The following is an 18,174-nucleotide window of genomic DNA, read 5'->3' on the forward strand; positions in this document are numbered from 1 at the left end:
GAGATCACAAGTAGGCAGAGAGGCAGGCAGAGAGAGAGAGAGGAGGAAGCAGGCTCCCTGCGGAGCAGAGAGCCCTATGCGGGGCTCGATCCCAGGACCCTGGGATCATGACCTGAGCCGAAGGCAGAGGCTTTAACCCACTGAGCCACCCAGGCGCCCCTAAAAAGGTCTTTAAATGAGAAACTAAGGAGATAATAGGGAAATCCACCTCCAAGCAAAATCAAGTCACTGCATTTACAAGGGGCATGACCGTTGAGAGAAGAGAATTCTAGTCTCCATTTTCTGTCATGTAATTCTTCATTGGATAAAATAGAACTACCTGCCAAAACTTAAAATCAGATTATGTAAGTAGGCCAAAGATATTTTCCACCATCTGATAGGTAAACATCTGAGTCCACATGTGATCAGCTACTTGGAACTACATGATATTGACAAAAGCTCCCCAGAATGAACATCTTCAAGTAACTTCAAAGGTTTTTATATCAGGAATTTGGCCTTACTAAAGTAAGGTAAGATCAGTATGTCTTACATATAATCTCTTAAAGCTAAAACAAAATATGCACATCCAGAAAATTTTTTTAACTTTTAAACTTAAAAAGCTAGTATTTTATACCTAGAAGTTCATTTTTTTTTTAATTTTTTTATTTGAGAGAAAGAGGGAGAGATTGAGTGCATGTGCAAATGAGGGGAAGGGCAAAGGAAGAGAATCTTTTTTTTTTTTTTAAGATTTTATTTTTTTACTTGATAAAGAGAGATCACAAGTAGGCAGAGAGGCAGACAGAGAGAGGGAGGAAGCAGGCTCCCCGCTGAGCAGAGAGCCCAATGTGGGGCTCAATCCCAGGACCATGAGATCATGACCTGAGCCGAAGGCAGAGGCTTAAGCCACTAAGCCACTAAGCCACCCAGGTGCCCCAGGAAGAGAATCTTTAAGCAGACTCCTCAGCAAGTATGGAGCCCAATAAGGGGCTCCATCCCAGGACCCATGAGATCATAACCTGAGCTGAAAACAAGAGTCTGATGCTTAACTGACTGAGCCACCCAGGTGCCCCTGTACCTGGAAGTTCATTTTTTAAAAAGTTCTTTTGTCTATACTTTCAAACTTTCCTAAAATAAACAGTACTACGTTTACAACTTTCTTAAAAATTTTTTAAGTTTTTTAAAGGTTATTTTACAACTCGGGATAGCTACATACCATGGAATTGACCTTTTAAAACAGTCACACCATCTATTACAGATTGTGAAAGTTTCTCACTGCTGGGCCTAGAAAAGAAAAGGAAGAAAATAACACATCCCATCCTGAAACCAAGAGATGCTAATTCTGAAAGCAAATACAGAAATTATGTGCTACAAATATCAGGATAATAGGTTCACAGTATCTGAGCTGAAACCTGCAAAGTTTGAAAACCCTGCAAAGATAATACAGGTAGAGTATTAGCATTTTCCAGCAGCCTTTTACAATACATTTCTTGGAGTTTGGCTTTCAAATGAATTTAGAGAACAAATATAAAAATACATTAATTACACCACACCCAGAAACTTTTTCAAATTTGACTGTAACATATACATTATCTAAAAACAGTAGCAATAAATACTGAATGCAAACACTTCATATAATGCAGTACTGGGTATTAAACCACCAAGGATATAGAACTTATTTTTCATTTGGAAAAAGAACAAATTATCTGCCTGAAAATAAAGGAGATAATAAATAAAGGAGAAGATAATAAATAAAGATAGAAAATAAAGGAGATAACTGCCTTGTAGAAAATGATGTTCTAGATCATTTAAACTAGTTAATTGGTAAGAGGTAATTACATGTGGGATGGCTTTACCATGGGATAATAATTTGTTTCAGAACATAAGTCACTAGGCTACTTCTGATAATATAAATCCACAATTAATGGTATTTAGAAATCTCTCTGGTAACACATTAAGGATAAAATACCAGACATTATCCTAATGTCCTACCATTAAGACTATGACTAGAAATTTCCTTTAGAAAGATATTCTGGCTAAAATGAGATCTCACAGTAAATCTTGAAACAGAATCCTTCTGTTTCAAAGTACACTTTTAATCCAACATTTTACAGTATCTTTTTGTAAAGGAAGACAAAAGCTGCCAAATATGGCAAGCAGTCCCCTCCTGTCCATGGTTTCACTGGCCATGGTCTGTCACCTGAGATCAACTGTAGTCCAGAAGCAGATGATCCACCTTCTGACATACCATCAGGTCAACAGGAGCCTAACACTACATCACAATGCCTACATCACATCCTCTCTCACACACACATTTTTATCATCCCACATCATCACAAGAAAGAGAAGGGGGGAGTACAGTACAACAAGATATTTTGAAAGAGAGAGAGACTACACTCACAACTTTATTATAGTATGTTGTTACATTGCTTTTATTATTATTTATTGTTGATCTCCTACTGTGCTTAACTTATAAGTTAATCTTTACCATAGGGGCACTTGGGTGGCTCTGCTAAGCATCTGACTCTCAATTTTAGCTCAGGTTATGATCACAGGGTCGTGAAATCAAGCCCCACCTAAGGCTCAGCACTGGGTGCACTGTCTGGGATTCTCTCTCTCCCCCCACCGGCCACTGCCCCAATTCGTGCGCTCTCTCTCTAAAATAAATAAAGAAGATCTTAAAAAAATTAATCTTTATCAAATTATGCATGTATAGAGAAAACATCGAGTTTAGTACTATCCATGGTTTCAGGCATACACTGGGGGTCTTGGAATGTATCCCCTGCAAATAAGAGAGGGGGGACTACTATATGTAGAAATAATATATTGTTGTTGTTATTAAGATTTTATTTATTTGACTGAGAGAGAGAGAGCAAGAGAGGGAACACAAGCAGGGGGAATGGGAGAGGGAGAAGCAGGCTTCAAACTGAGAGGGAAGCCCGATCCAGGAACTCCATCCCAGGATCCTGGGATCATGGCCTGAGCCACCCAGGCGCCCCTAGAGATAATATATTGTTTTCCGGTAAACTCCAGCATGGGAAAATGATATAAATATATGAACCAACAATAATGCAGATTATTATAATAATGCAGAGATGAATCTATAAATATTAAATTACAAGCAAGTGTTCTTCCTCTGTAGGAATTAGTAGTAAATCTCCAGAAGTAAAGGGGTGGGAAACCTCTGTTATGTACTTCTCTCAGGTCAGGAAATAGGTATTTTCATACACTATCTTATGTAATCTTCACAAAAGCTCTGTGTTGGGCTTTAACATCAACATTTTAGAGATGGGCATATGGAAGCGCCAAACATTAGGTAACCTATCCAACTATACAGTGTTGGAGCGGATTAGCTCCTACATCCTACTAAAAACAAAAAGGCCAAGTAGGTAGAGGAGCCTCTTAGGGGAGTTCCATTCAATTCTTTCAATTTATCATGAGTATTAAACTAACGCAATCACTTAGGTCCAGTTCGCAAAGCTGCTTTCACCAGTAATGTGATGGTCACCTGGTATCTCTACCAATCACTACGAAGGCATCTTGTTGCAGACTCACGGCTGCTTTCACACTGATGTCCAGCAACACTCTCGGCATGTCTTGTTCCTCAGCATTTGCCAAACAGGTAGCATGTTCCTCCCAGGACGGTGCCAACATTTCACCCAAAGGATCAACCAATTTTACCCCATTGTCTTCCTTAAAAGAAAAGCAAACAATAAGCCATCTGTGCATATTCACAAGAGTGAGCTGAGGAAGTAAACTCAAGCTGTTTTCCCCTAAATAAGACACTGACGGCAGAGTGGCTTCACCTGTGACCGTATGGCATGCCAGGCACTGGACTAGGTGTTTTTTATAAATCCTCATAACAAACATCAATCTTACTAATAATTCTATTTTTATTCCAATCTTACTTTGGAAAAAACAGAGATCAGAGCAAGTGAATTCACCACCAATTACATACCAGGGCACAAACGGAGTGGAATGAGGGCACCAAGAGACCCTCCTCATTATGACCCTGGACTCTTTTAAGAACATACTGGCCGGGGCGCCTGGGTGGCTCAGTGGGTTAAAGCCTCTGCCTTCGGCTCAGGTCATGATCCCAGGGTCCTGGGATCGAGCCCCACAGCGGGCTCTCTGCTCAGCAAGGAGCCTGCTTCCTCCCCCCCCTCTCTCTCTCTGCCTGCCTCTCTGCCTACTTGTGATCTCTATCAGATAAATAAATAAAATCTTTAAAAAAAAAAAAAAAAAAGAACATACTGGCCAATGTATCAAAAGTGGGTGACAGAAGCTGAAAACTGACTCCCAATTCTGTTCTGCTCAAATTTGGGGGAAGAAATAAAGTGTAGTTCAGAGTGAATGTCAACTGAAGGAAACAGTTCAGTATTGTTTTAAAAAGTACTTTAGAACTGCAATAAACAGAGGCTTCAGCCCACAAGTCATTAATTGTGGTGATTTAGACATTCAGACACACTTTTATAATGATCCACATTTACAAGCTGGAGTGGGGGTAAGAGGAGGTTATAATCCTTCACAGACCTACACAGCTTTAATTTGCTGCTGATTTAGCAACAAAGGCAAAGTCTCATGTTCTTGCCATCAAACAGAGGCAAGTTATTCAAACCACATATTAGTGAGCTATCAGCAGTATTTAATAAAACAGTTAAACTGTGTCAAAAAGAATATTTTGCTTAAAAAAAAAAAATTGGGAGTGCTTGGGTGGCTCAGCCGGTTGAGGGTCCAACCCTTGTTTCGGCTGAGGTCATGATTTCAGGGTCATGGGATCAGGATCAAGCTCCACATCAGGCTCTGCGTTCAGCAGGGAGTCTGCGTAAGATTCTCTCTCCCTCTCTCTCTGGCTCGCACTCTCTCTCGCTCTTAAAAAAAAAAAAAAAAAAAAAAAGTAATTGTCATAACACTAGAACCAAAATAACCTGCCCAAAGCTCACTTTTGTATACATGGAGCCACCTGTCTGGCTGTTCATTCAGAACAGTAAACTCTTCCTTACTATTCCTTAACTACAGAAAACGGGTCTACGGGCGACTGGATGATTCAGTCGGTTAAGCAGCTGCCTTCGGCTCAGGGTCCTGAGATCAAGACCCACATTGGGCTCCCTGCTCAGCGGGAGGAGTCTGCTTCTCCCTTTCCTTCTGCTGCAACCCCTGCTTGTGCTCTCTCGCTCATGCGCGCTCTCAAATGAATAAAATCTTTAAAAAAAAAAAAAGAAAAAAAGAAAAAGAAAACCAGTCTAAAAAATTTTCAAAATGCACTAAATCTTTTTAAATATTTGCCCTTCTCCCCACCTTGGCTCCAATCTCTAATCCCTACTAAATTAACACAAGTAATACTTCTTGTTACTGATACTGTCTCAATGCAACTAACTTGGAAGGGCATTCTGTTATTTAATAAGGACACAGTCCAAGAAATAACTCTCATTCTCTCCACACCCTCTACAGTCATGAGCTAAATGACCACTCATCAAGAAAAAGCCATTTCGGGGGCGCCTGGGTGGCTCAGTGGGTTAAAGCCTCTGCCTTCGGCTCAGGTCATGATCCCAGGGTCCTGGGATCGAGCCCCGCATCGGGCTCTCTGCTCAGCAGGGAGCCTGCTTCCTCCTCTCTCTCTGCCTGTCTCTCTACCTACTTGTGATCTCTATCTGTCAAATGAATAAATAAAAAAATCTTGAAAAAAAAAAAAAAAGAAAAAGCCATTTCGATAAAGAAGATGTGGTATATATACACAATGGAATACTATGCAGCCATCAAAAGAAATGAAATCTTGCCATTTGCGGCGACGTGGATGGAACTAGAGGGTATCATGCTTAGCGAAATAAGTCCATCGGAGAAAGACAACTATCATATGATCTCCCTGATATGAGGGAGAAGAGATACAACATGGGGGGTTAAGGGGGTAGGAGAAGAGTAAATGAAACAAGATGGGATTGGGAGGGAGACAAACCATAAGTGACTCTTAATCTCACAAAACAAACTGAGGGTTGATGGGGGGAGGGGGGTCGGGGGGGGTGGGGTTATGGACATTGGGGAGGGTATGTGCTATGGTGAGTGCTGTGAAGTGTGTAAAGCTGGCGATTCACAGACCTGTACCCCTGGGGATAAAACTATATGTTTATAAAAAATAAAATTTAAAAAAAAAAAAAGAAAAAAGAAAAAGCCATTTCAGGGGCGCCTTAGCGGCTCAGTCATTTAAATGTCTGACACTTGATTTCAGCTCAGGTCGTGTGTGTTCTCAAGGTTGAGAGATCCAGCCTGGTGTCACGCTCTGCCATTAGTGATGAGTCAGCTTGGGATTCTCCCTCTCCCTCTGCTCCTCCCCTCCCATGTACTCTTCGCTCTCTAAAATAAATTAATCTTGAAGAAAAAGCCACTTTGGGGGTGCCTGGGTGGCTCAGTCATTAGGCGTCTGCCTTCGGCTCAGGTCATGATCCTAGCCAGGGTCCTGGGATCATCGGGCTCTCTGCTCTGCTGGAAGCCTGCTTCTCCCTCTCCCACTCCCCCTGCTTGTGTTCCCTCCCTCACTATCACTCTGTGTCAAATAAATAAATAAAATCTTTAAAAAAAAAAAAAAAAGAAAAGAAAAAGCCGTTTCAAAAACAAAGGCACATACTGAGTAGGCACATTCCTAGAATTAGATTTTGTACTTTGGGTCAGACACTAAGATGTGCTCTTGTAAATAAAGGTTTGCTTTATAACAGCACTAAAGACGTTACCTCAGGATTATGTGATGCGGTTACCATGATTCCTATTGTAGACTTGGTCTGTTTTGACCTCAGGACAGCTAACAATCCCATGCGAAACATGACATGATCAAGATGTTCTGCTTTTGTTCGAAAACCAGCAGTCCCATATTGAAGAACGAGTCCACTGGGCTTGGCGTGTAATGCTGAGTGTTCTTTTACAGCATCTAAATCCATGTCTACAAAATTAAGGAATATTTTTCAAGCAAAAGAAATTTTTACAGGACCATTTGCTTCAACAACTGCCACCCTGAACTAATAGGTCTGCCTCGTTCTGAAACCCCACAAAAATTTTTTTTGAGAAAGAAAACAATGGTACAATAAAGTTCTGGAGGTAGACATTACCTAGAAGATCCTGCCCAACTTGTATCATTCACTCCAGGGCAGATGGCAATTACCCCAACTCATCTCTCATTTTGGCTCCAGGGCTATTCCTGGACACAGGGTAAATTTAAAATGGTCTACTCTCAACTAAAACGAAGATTCCACACATAGACTCATAGACTCCTACACAATCAAAGATTACCTCATTTCACAAATGGAAAAACTTAAGCTTGGACCTCAAATAACCTAAATTTACATGGGTAGTTAGTGACAAATGGGGCCTAAGGTTATACTGTCAAAAGGACTGGGACTACATATCCAAAATATCTAGGAAATCTGTTGGTTCTTCTGTTATTCTTCCCAGACCACACACACAGAGACACACGACCAGAGGAAAAGGGAAGGGCAAAAGCTTCCTCTCTAAGACTGCCCAAACCTCCTAATGTACCTCGCAGAGGATTTTTCTATTTTTGTAAGGGAGGATCAGGACACCCTTCTAAATTAAGCTCTGAAAGCAACATCCTTTTACCTTTAATTGGCTCCTGGCCCACTAGTAATTCCTTCTCTGCGATACTCCAATTTTAAGTGGACCTTGGGGGGTTTCCAACCTCAGCTGTATGTACTTCTTGGATCAGTCCCATTCCCAATTAGCCCAGGGATGAGCACCAGTCCTATCTTGTTTTCTTCATTTTCCTTAGTTGCTTCAATGAACAAAAGTTAAAGGAAATGGTGAAAAATTTTTGCTTTTGTCCAGCTAGAAAAACCTGGTATTCAGCAAGTTAATTTAGTTTGGTCCAAAGTGACCAAATCTCTTTCAAAACATCAATACACTTCGTTTAAAAACTGACCATTCGGTAATACATCGTGATTACTCATAAGGGCGTAAACCAGTCCTCTCAAATCTAGAAAAAAAAAATTTTTTTTTTTTTTTATAAAAAAGATAAAACGCTTCCACCCTTCAAAGCGTCTTCGGTCCTAAAACTACATTCAGTGAGTGTGCGAATGCTTTTATTCAAAGCACTTAAGAGCCCAAACAGTGACCACTCTAAAAAAGTTGAGAGCATCCCCCTTCCTCCATTCAATTATCAACCGCTTGTTTGTTCCGCTTCCCTTCCAGCCCCCAAATGGCCGCACCTTTCCCGACTCTCAACCCTGAGCCACCACCTCCCGCCCCAGGTCTCTGGGCCAGAACACCCAGCACGAGACCCTCGGGCCCGCTCTGAAGGCGCAGGGCGGTGCGTCCCGCGCGCGGTCCGCGGGTCAGTCCGCTAGCCTGCCCGCTAACCTACCCGCAGCCCATCGGTAGGCCGAACCCTTACCGACTGGAAACTCCATTCCAGTCGCCTCGCCTAAAGGCCCCACTCACCTCCGCCAGAAGATACCCCCCTCACCTCCACCTCACGGAACAACTGATCCGCGGCGGCACCTCCTACCCACTGAAGCTCTCCGAACCCGCAGACGTGGCCCTGCGTGTCTTCCGGTCCATAGCCGCGCCCCCCCAGCCAATCATGGCCGGGGAGGATCCGCCGGCCCCGCCTCTCCTCGTTGCGGATCATGCGCAGCTCGCGCCTGCGGAACTGCGGATCCCGGGTCTGACAGGGTTTGGGGCTGTTTCCATTGAATGACCGGGAAGGGTGAGGCCCCCGCGGTGGCCCAGGGGTTGGGGCCGAGGGTCGTGGGCCATCAGAGCACTGCGACCGGCAAAAAAACGCAGTCCCCGCATCCAAATTTGGGTCTCAGAGGGTGGCAGTCGCGTTCCTGGGAAGCCAGGGTTCCTAGTGGTCGCAGATGGGGGGTACCAACCCTGATTTGGGGCATCTGACAAGGTGGCCTCGGGCATTTCCCCTTTACCCGCATCCCCATCTAGATCTTCGAGGTTCATCTCCCCAAAGTGACTCCCGGAGCCTTCTTGAGCCGCTGCCCCCACCCCATCTCCCCGCACCAGCTCACACTAAACATTGTTTCATTAATGTACCTGTAAGATTCCCCCTTAGCCTGGGCCTCTCGGGACAGAGGCCAAATGGACCCAAATCGTCCGGAGCTATCAAGATGCCATCCCGGGATGATGTGGCTCCCCAGAGAGTCGTAAAGGCCCGCTCGGGAGGGGTCCTTGGCGCTGGGGCCGAGGCTCCGCAACTGGCATTAGGGGCGGCGGGGCCCTCAAGACCCCAGAACCTAGGGATGCGACCACAGCCTCGCCAGACTGCGGGCCTCCCTCGCCACAGGGCGCAGCTCCGCCCAAGCCGGAGACCCTACTGGGATTCGCAAATTGGGCTCCTTGCCTCTCCCAGAATTCAGGCTTGCAGAGTATCTGCAGGGGTTTGCGAACCACCTGCAACGGAATAATTTGGAACACCTGTTGAAACTCCAGATTCCCGGATTTGAAGCGGGGGTTGGGGTGGGGAGGTAACGGACTGGGAATCTGAATTTTAACGAGGTGTCTTAAGGGAAGCTGTGCATACTAGACTTGGGGGTTGAGAGATAAAGCGAAGAAAGGGTGTAAGTGTCCCCTGTTTTTGCCCCTAGCTGTCGGTGCATAGCGTTCCTGCAAAACTGCTGAACGGAAAAGGACCTTCGGGAAATTTCTCTGGACACCGCTGAAATTAACAAACCTAGTGGCCCTGGGCCTTTCCAGTTTTTCCTGGCAAGTGGATTTCGAGGCAACATGTCTGCTTCAATGAAAGAATGCCTGCAGCTTCAGCTGCTGGAGATGGAAATGCTGTTTTCTATGTTTCCTAACCAAGGCGAAGTAAAACTTGAAGATGTAAATGTCCTGACGAATATAAAGCGATATTTGGAAGGCACGAGGGAGGCGCTGCCGCCAAAAATTGAATTTGTGATTACCCTCCAGATTGAGGAGCCCAAGGTAAGTACTCTGCGTTGTTTTCATTGTTGCCAGGTGCCCGTTTTTTTTAGTGGAGACACTTGGAACATGAGATTTCTGTCCAGGAAGCAAGTAGAGAATATTCCAAATTCATATATCCTTTATTTGTTTGAAAGTGAAATGTGTAAAACATGGGATGCCCTTGTAAATTGTCATCAATAAATATCTTGAATTTTACATAAATATGCACATCTTTTTAACAAATATGTGGTGTTTTTATTAAAAACGTCTGGCAGTCTCATACTACCATTACTATTCTGTTCACTCACATTTTTTACAATTCCAACTATTGTATATTTTGTATTGTACATGTATCATGATTTTTATAAAGCTAAATATTGCCTTTAGCAAAACTAACTTGTAAGGAGTGGATGAATGTTTCTTTGGTGGCACCATGACACAAAGCAAATACAGACAGGAAATCTAAATCCTTAAAGTGAATTTACCTTCATCTTCTGATCCATTGTCTCTAGCAACATGAGCATAGCATAGGTAACAAGTGGACTAGGCTTTTGAGAACACCTCCTCTAGTGATTTCCTGCTCACCCTTCAGCTGTCATTCCCTTAAAGAAGATCTCCTGCTTCCCAGAGTGACTTCTGTCTCACCAGTCACACATTTCATCAGATCCCTGTGCTTCTCACCATTGAAATTAAGTACTTGTGATGTGTAATTATTAGTTTAATGTCTTTCTCCTTTACTAGGCTCTGGTCTTCAGGAAGAGCAGAAATTGTGTTGCATCTAGCTTCTTCACGTCTTCATCCCAGCATGGGGTCCCTGACACATGGTGGGCGTTCAGTAAACACTGGAATGCATGAATGCATAAATGGAAGAAATAGCGTATGTGGTGTTCTCAGTACGGTCTCTGGCCCATAGCTGACACTTAGTAGTAGCGATAACTGTTACGTTTATCAAAATCATGCCGTTGCCACTGATAAACTAGCTTAGTTGATTTTCTGGTTCTTAAATCTATTTGATTTTCATTTTAAGGTGAAAATTGATTTGCAAGTAACCATGCCTCACGGCTACCCCTACACAGCGCTGCAGCTATTCGGACGGTCGTCTGAGCTCGACCGACAACAGCAACTCCTGCTCAACAAGGGTCTCACTTCCCATATAGGGACTTTTGATCCAGGTGAGCTCTGTGTCTGTGCGGCAATCCAGTGGTTGCAGGACAATAGTTCCTCCTATTTTCTGAACAGAAAGATTGTTTTTGAACCATCTACACAAGCAAAGCCAGTCAAGAACACATTCCTCCGAATGTGGATCTACAGTCACCATATATATCAGCAGGACCTAAGAAAAAAGATTTTGGATGTTGGGAAAAGGTTGGATGTGACTGGATTTTGCATGACAGGAAAGCCGGGTATAATCTGTGTGGAGGGCTTCAAAGAGCACTGTGAGGAGTTCTGGCACACAATTAGGTACCCCAACTGGAAACACATTTCCTGTAAGCATGCTGAAAGTGTCGAAACCGAAGGAAATGGAGAGGATCTGCGCCTTTTCCATTCTTTCGAAGAATTGCTCCTTGAGGCCCATGGCGACTATGGATTAAGGAACGACTATCACATGAACCTGGGCCAGTTCTTAGAATTTCTCAAAAAACATAAAAGTGAGCATGTGTTCCAGATATTATTTGGTATTGAAAGTAAAAGTTCAGATGCCTAGGAAGCTAGTAAGAGGCCTGTGCTTATAATTTCTCTAAGTCGGTATTTCTGTGAATAAGACCAAAATAAAAGGGCTAGTGGCTGTTTGGCATCCTCTGTGAGACCCCTAGCCCCACAATTTTTACCTGGTAATGAAACACAAAGGCCTTTTAACTTTATAACAGTGCAATTGTGATGTTATCTCTATGTTCTTGTGTTAACTGAAAACTGTTTAATTGTAAATTAATAAAAACAGTCAATTTAACCAGCGAAACTGACTTGATTAAAGAGGCGTCCAAAGCCCGTAATTAATATCAATAGTCAAACTGCAGCTCTGAACTCATACATAATATTCCTCTCTCGTGCCATCAGCACATGATGACGCAGCACATTTTCTTTCTTTCATTATTGGGGAATGGATTCTAAGTCAAGTTTAAAGTGAGAAGAACACATCTTGACTACATTCCTTGCTTGAAGTTAAACCCTCTGTTTATAGTTTTTTTCTTTTAATAAAACTCAATCCTGACTATGGTAACAGAGGAATCAGAGCAGCGAAGTCTCAAGAGTAATGAAGATGACACGTAGTGCTCTGTGTTCTCTGCCGGGCTGTTTTCACCAGCTGATTCATGATATTAAGGATAAGGATACCATAATAGTCTTAATTCTTATACCCAAAAAAAGATGTGGTTTCATGCCTACAAAGTGTTCCCCGAGTACTACATACTGGCAGGCTTCGCCTGTGCACCAGGACATATTGTTTGTAGGACGGGAGTGTTGAGGAGGACCACAATGGCAGGCTCTGCTCCATCACCTTGGGGGGAAAAATCAAGCCGTGCATTTCGGTGAGAAGTCACTGCCATCTCCTCTAAAAATATCTGGCTTCACCAGCCTTTGTCAAAAGTGAGTTTATTTTGATGACAGGGACCCCTATTTAACTAGCACCTGCCACACCTTCTTTTCATTGCAAAGTATCCACCGTCCCCAGGAATTTCTGGGAGTCCTACCTGTGTTAAGAGATGTCCTGAGCTGACCCTGCAACTTTCTGTGATTTCCGTGGTCTCTCTTTAGCCACTGCTGCCCTTTCTCTGGAAGCATTTCATTCTTCAGCTGCTGTCAGGCACCCCACTGATGCGCTGGTCCCCTCAGGATGCCAAAAATGGATGCTCAAAGGGGAATGAGTGCCTCACTCCCTAGGTCACGATACATTCTCTTAGACGCCAGACATTGCTGCATGTGCCGGGGAGCTTACAGAATTTTTGGTGAAATGGTACATTCTGTGTCTAGGATGCAGACACATGTCCTTGAGCTAGGGCAAGGATATAATCGACAGCAGACCCTGCACTAAGCTGACTGCCTTGACCTTGAGGCCTTGGAACTGGGTCTACTCTGTCCTGCCCACACTATTAGCTCAGAATGAGTTTCTTTCCAGGGCACAACTCAGACCTTTAAACCAAGTCTCTCGTCATGGGCCTGCCCTGCCAGATGATCCAGTTTGCCCATTCATGTCTTAATCCAGCCTTGGATGTGGCTGGGGCCCAAGCCAAGGACCTTATACTTTACCTTTATCGATATACAAAGGGAAGAAGTAGAACTTATATTGCCAAAGACTCATTTCTCAGTATTCGTCAGGACTGAAAACAAGATAGTCTAGGAGCCAGTATCCTGCATATTCTCCCCAAGACCATCAGTAAGTAGCATTCACAAGTTTTTAGGCCCTAAACAGATGTGACTCCATTTTTTTTCCATATTAGGTGTCATCCACCTAATAATGTGCCTAACCTCTCATAGAGGATTTTTTTTCTATGATTAAATTAGCAGAAGTTGTGATGGAAAGATGAAGAAGCTGAAAGAAGTATAACATAGAATTAAAAAATTATTTGCTTAATTCACTAAATGAAAGGAATAACTTATGAACTCTTTACTGCTGTAGCTATTTCTGGTGGTAATTTTTTAGGATCCATTTTTACATGCTTGGTATTAGCATGCACCAATATTTTTTTCCTATCAGAAACACTAATAGTAGACATTAATTATGGGAGAAGTATAGGTTTTATAGAAAAATATATGTATATATATATTATAATTCAAAGCTCAGCTTTGTGTGTATAGTAGACTGCTAGTTTTCTTTGCCCAGACTGAGGGGCACAGGCAACCCTCCTCCACACACACACACACACACACACACACCCCACTTACTCTGAGGAACTGCCCTTTCTCTGTATGGTTTGGGAGAAGTAACTGGAATCAAATCACCCTCTAGCAGCCTTCTAGAGAGATGGTTTTGAGCTCTTGCCGCTTAAATCCATAGTGCCATCCTCATTTCCAGCCTACTGAATGTTCAGTCGCTCAGCACTTCTTCTGAGGTACCCAACATCTGCCCTTTTTTTTTTTCTGGAAAGTCAAACGTCAGTCTGAATCACTTGGAATTTAAGAATCGTGATATTGTATACATTATTTTTTAAATGGTTATTTGGAAAGTATGCACTTTATAAATATTGCAGTGTCTTTTTAAAACTTACTGATTAAATCAGCCTTTTTTCACCTATGTTCTCTGCTTCTCATTCCTTACTGGTCTAGTATGTGTTAGGCTAAAGGCTGAGGATACTTGCATAGTGGATTAAGGAGTGGGCCAAATGAGTTGACGGACATAATACAAGGACCTCTAAAACATCCCTATATTAAATCAGAAGTATGTTGCCTGTGAATTTGAGTTTCCATATATGACTGTTTAACATGCCAACCATTCCTTCCGAGAACTTGGGAAGGCCTGAGGGAGCCTACCTCAGGTCTTCACAGAAACTTGTTGAGCAGAACAGTTTTCTTTCATTTGCTTTTATCTTATGTAGCCCAGTAGTAAGTTGAAAGAACAGGTATTTTCTGAAGATAACATGCTTTGCTCCAAAATCCTTGTTTTATACAGAATCCTGATTTACCTCAAAACTCTGAGCTCGTTGAGTCTCCCTCATAAGGTCTGCATGGTAGATCTACTTTCCCTGCAGCCTTTTTCTGAGCCCAGTTAAAGCTAGAAGCATTTGGATCAACCCATAAATCAGTCTGAGGAGTGGACACACATTTCAAGGAAGCCCAGCAAACATTGAAGGACCTCCTTGGTCATAGGGGGAACGAAGTCCACAATCAGTTATTCCCCATAGAGGTAACATCCTAACACGCATCGGCCCTTCAGTCTCCACATGCTTGGCTGAGGTGGCAGACTCTTGTACTTTCATGAGATCTTAGCCAGGAATTCAGTAAATCTAATGCCTGTGCTCTACGTCCTATGAATGTATCATCAATTTGTCAGACCAGCGTGATGCCCTGTCTAGCAGTGAGATGATCAAGGTTTGGTGTCAAGAATTAAATTCTGGTGCAGAACCAGAGAGGTAATGGAACATTGAAAAAAGGCAATCTATAATGTTTATTGGTAGCACAAACTGCTTCAGTGGCCCCCTACTTAATGGAATATAGGAAAAACAAGAAAGCATCGGCCTAATCAGTAGCTACAAGAAAGAGAACTTGTCTGTCAGCTGCAGTTGGAATCACCATCTGACCAACTTAATGTGATCCAAAGATCATACTGAGTTAAGATGTGCTAAAAATCACACCCCTGTTTCTCTTAAAGATTTTGATAATGAGACTTACCGCTGCAAATCACGGGTGGTTCCAGCCAGAATAACCATTTTTTTGTGTGTGATTAGGGATCCAATGTGGTGATAGATGATGAAGAAATTAATCTTCACTGAGAACTCTTCACTGAGCAAATGACTAGACAATGGATTTGTTCCTATATACACTTAGTCCTAAGCATACACTTAGTTCCAGAGACCACAGTAATTTCTAAGGCCCTAGAAATTTGCATTTATTCAGAGCTCTGTTTCCAGGTGATTTCCAAAGGACATTTCCAAAAGTGGTTTCCTTTCGGCAATGCATCATTATTCTACTAAATGGAACCTCAAAGGAAGATTTTGGATATTACAGAGTCCATCACCTTAGGGGTCTTTCATTCATATCGTCGCATGGCAATTTGCTGAAGGCCTTGACACTCTATATTGGGGGCTCTAGTCAGGTTTTTCTGCTGCTGTTGTTATACATATCAAGTAAGGCCTACATTGGGTTGCCCATCTATTTGGTCCTAACCCCAGCTGATATTTAGCTGATATACACTGGTGTGGCTGTATCAGTTGTATACTGTATGCCAGTATACACTGGCATTCATTTTTCTTAGTCAATATCTGTGCTGTCCGATTTGTTAAATTTTGCAACATCATTTCAGGCTATGAGGCCCAGTGATTTACTGGCCACCACCAAAGATTTCTGTAGGCCAAACTATGCTGATTACAGTGGACCAGCTTCCTACTATAACTGTTTCCACTGTGTCTCCATTTGTTAATTGCTGCAAAGCACTGCTATTCAGCTTCTATCAACCCTAAGATTCTGATGTTTCCATTAAAATAGGGAGCCCATTAATAAAATAAAATATCAATAAAATAAAAAAGGGAGCCCATTTTTAACCACAGCATTTCCCACAAGTCTCCCAGAGCCATCAAAATGTCCTCAAAAAAAAAAAAAAAAAAAGTCCTTAATAAAATGCTGATTCCACTAATACATTAAAAGGGTCATACACCATGACCAACTGGGATATATTCAAGGGATGCAAGGATGGCTCAACATCAGTAAATCAGTTAATGTGAAACATCACTTTAACAAAATGAAGGAAAAAATCATATGATCATCTCAAAAGATGCAGTATTTGACAAAATTCAATATCCATAATAAAAACTCTAAACAAAGTGTTTATAGAGGACATAATAAAAGCCACATCTTATAAGCCCACAGCTAATATTATACTCAATGGTAAAAACCTGAAAATTCAATCAGGAAGAAGGCAAAAATGCCCATTCTCACCACTATGTTATTCAACATAGTACTGTAAGTCCTAGCCAGAGCAATGAGGCAAGAAAAATAAATAAAAGGCATCCAAATTGGAAAGAGAAATAAAACTGCCTCTATTTGCAGATGACTTCATAAGTATATGTATATAGAAAACCTTGAAGACTCTATCAAAAATCTTGTTAGAACTAAAAAATGAATTCGGTAAAGTTGCAGGATACAAAATCAACATACAAAATTTGTTGCATTCCACACACTAATGACAAACTATCATAAAGAAAAATTATGAAAACAATACCATTTAAAAATTGCACAATTGCATTAAAAATACCCTTGAAATAAATTTAACCAAAGTAATGAAAGATCTGTACACTGAAAACTATAAGACATTAATGAAAGAAATTGAAGATAACAAAAATAAGTGAAAGGTATTCCATGCTCATGGACTGGAAGAATTAATATTGTTAAAATGTCCATGCTGCCCAAAGCAATCTACAGGTTCAGTGCAATCCCTATCAAAATTCCAAAGGCATTTTTCACAGAAATGCAAAAAACAATCCTAAAAATTACACAGAACCACCAAAGAACCCAAATATTCAAAGCAATCTTGAGAAAAAAGAACAAAGCTGTAAGCATCACACTCCCTGATTTCAAACCATATCATACAAAGCCATAATGATCAAATAGTATGCCACCGGCATAAAAACAGACATATAGATCAATGGCACAAAAGAGAGAGCCCAGAAATAAGCCCACACATATATGGTCAATTAACAACAAAGGAGTCAAGAATACAACAGGGAAAGTTGTATTATTGGAATTATTGTATTGTATTATTGGAAAGTCTTCCAATAACTATTAGAAAAACTGGACAGCCACAAGCAAAAGAATGAAACTCACCCACTACCTTACACCATTCACAAAAAACAACTCAAAATGGATTAAAGAATTGAATGAAAAACTTGAAACCATAAAATTCCTGGAAGAAAGCACAGGCAGTAAGCACATTGATGTCAGTTTTGGTGATGATTTTTTTGATTTGAAACCAAAAGCAAAGGCAAAAAAAGTAAAAATAAACAATTGAGACTACATCAAAACTAAAAAACTTCCACACAGAGAAAGAAACCATCAACAAAAGGAAAAGGCAACTTACTGAATGACAGGAAATATTTGGAAAGCACATATTTGATGAGGTTAATATCCAAAATATATAAAGAACTCATACAATTCTATAGGAAAAAAATCCTTTAAAAATAGAGGATCTGAGTGCGCCTGGATGGCCCAGTGGGTTAAAGCCTCTGCCTTCGGTGCTCAGGTCATGATCTCAGGGTCCTGGGATGGAGGCCTGCATCGAGCTCTCTGCTCAGCAAGGAGTCTGCTCCCCCCTCCTCCCGCCTCTTCTGGTCTCTCTGTCAAATAAATAAAATCTTAAAAAAAAAAAAAAATAGAGGATCTGAATAGACATTTTTCCAAAGAAGATATACAGATGGTCAACAGACACATGAAAAGATGCTCCACATCATTAATCATCAAGGAAATGCAAATCAGAACCACAATGAAGTCTCATGACACACCTGATAAAATGGGTATTATTGAAAAGAAATAAATGTTGATGAGGATGTGGAGAAAAGAGTACACTTGTGAATCCTTGTTGGGTATGCAAATTGGTACAACCACTATGGAAAACAGTATGGAGATTCCTCAAAAAAT

The 18,174-nt window shown here is 41.7% G+C and overlaps 2 protein-coding genes across 7 annotated transcripts in view; one reads left to right on the top strand and one right to left on the bottom strand.

The window, feature by feature from the left end:
• The window catches only part of LOC111147781 (phosphoglucomutase 3), a 26,013-nt gene extending 17,505 nt beyond the window's left edge, over window positions 1–8,508 (bottom strand). Inside the window, exons 1-5 of one of the 3 annotated variants that reach the window (XM_022504006.1) lie at window positions 8,416–8,479; window positions 7,579–7,750; window positions 6,699–6,904; window positions 3,485–3,669; window positions 1,193–1,260 (exon numbers count right to left, since the gene is read on the bottom strand). In XM_022504006.1, the coding sequence (XP_022359714.1) occupies window positions 1,193–1,260; window positions 3,485–3,669; window positions 6,699–6,902 (457 nt within the window). In that variant the 5' untranslated portion in view covers window positions 6,903–6,904; window positions 7,579–7,750; window positions 8,416–8,479. Of the gene's footprint in view, window positions 1–1,192; window positions 1,261–3,484; window positions 3,670–6,698; window positions 6,905–7,578; window positions 7,751–8,415 lie in introns of all 3 variants that reach the window. The other 2 variants (XM_022504005.1, XM_022504007.1) reach the window with 2 other exon arrangements.
• On the top strand, window positions 8,183–12,085 carry LOC111147783 (RWD domain containing 2A). 4 transcript variants are annotated; one of them, XM_022504010.1, is made up of 3 exons: window positions 8,183–8,639; window positions 9,576–9,915; window positions 10,922–11,856. In XM_022504010.1, the coding sequence occupies exons 2-3, from the start codon at window positions 9,715–9,717 to the stop codon at window positions 11,597–11,599; spliced, it is 879 nt and encodes a 292-aa protein (XP_022359718.1). In that variant the 5' UTR covers window positions 8,183–8,639; window positions 9,576–9,714; the 3' UTR covers window positions 11,600–11,856. The 4 variants fall into 4 exon arrangements, with proteins under 4 accessions (XP_022359718.1, XP_022359716.1, XP_022359717.1 ...); XM_022504008.1 differs by having other exon boundaries at window positions 8,566–8,683; window positions 10,922–12,085; XM_022504009.1 differs by lacking the exon at window positions 8,183–8,639 and having other exon boundaries at window positions 9,469–9,915.
• Window positions 12,086–18,174: the final 6,089 nt, after the last annotated feature.

Source organism: Enhydra lutris, unplaced genomic scaffold, assembly GCF_002288905.1.
Source record: "Enhydra lutris kenyoni isolate GAN:26980312 unplaced genomic scaffold, ASM228890v2 scaffoldscaffold17, whole genome shotgun sequence".
NCBI classification, from domain to species: Eukaryota; Metazoa; Chordata; class Mammalia; order Carnivora; family Mustelidae; genus Enhydra; species Enhydra lutris.

Excerpts from the sequence above, each read along its gene's own strand:
- LOC111147783 (XM_022504010.1), top strand. The coding sequence starts at position 9,715 with ATGTCTGCTTCAATGAAAGAATGCCTGCAGCTTCAGCTGCTGGAGATG. Across the intron at positions 9,916-10,921 it reads TCCAGATTGAGGAGCCCAAG|GTGAAAATTGATTTGCAAGT; the intron begins GTAAGTACTCTG and ends TTTCATTTTAAG.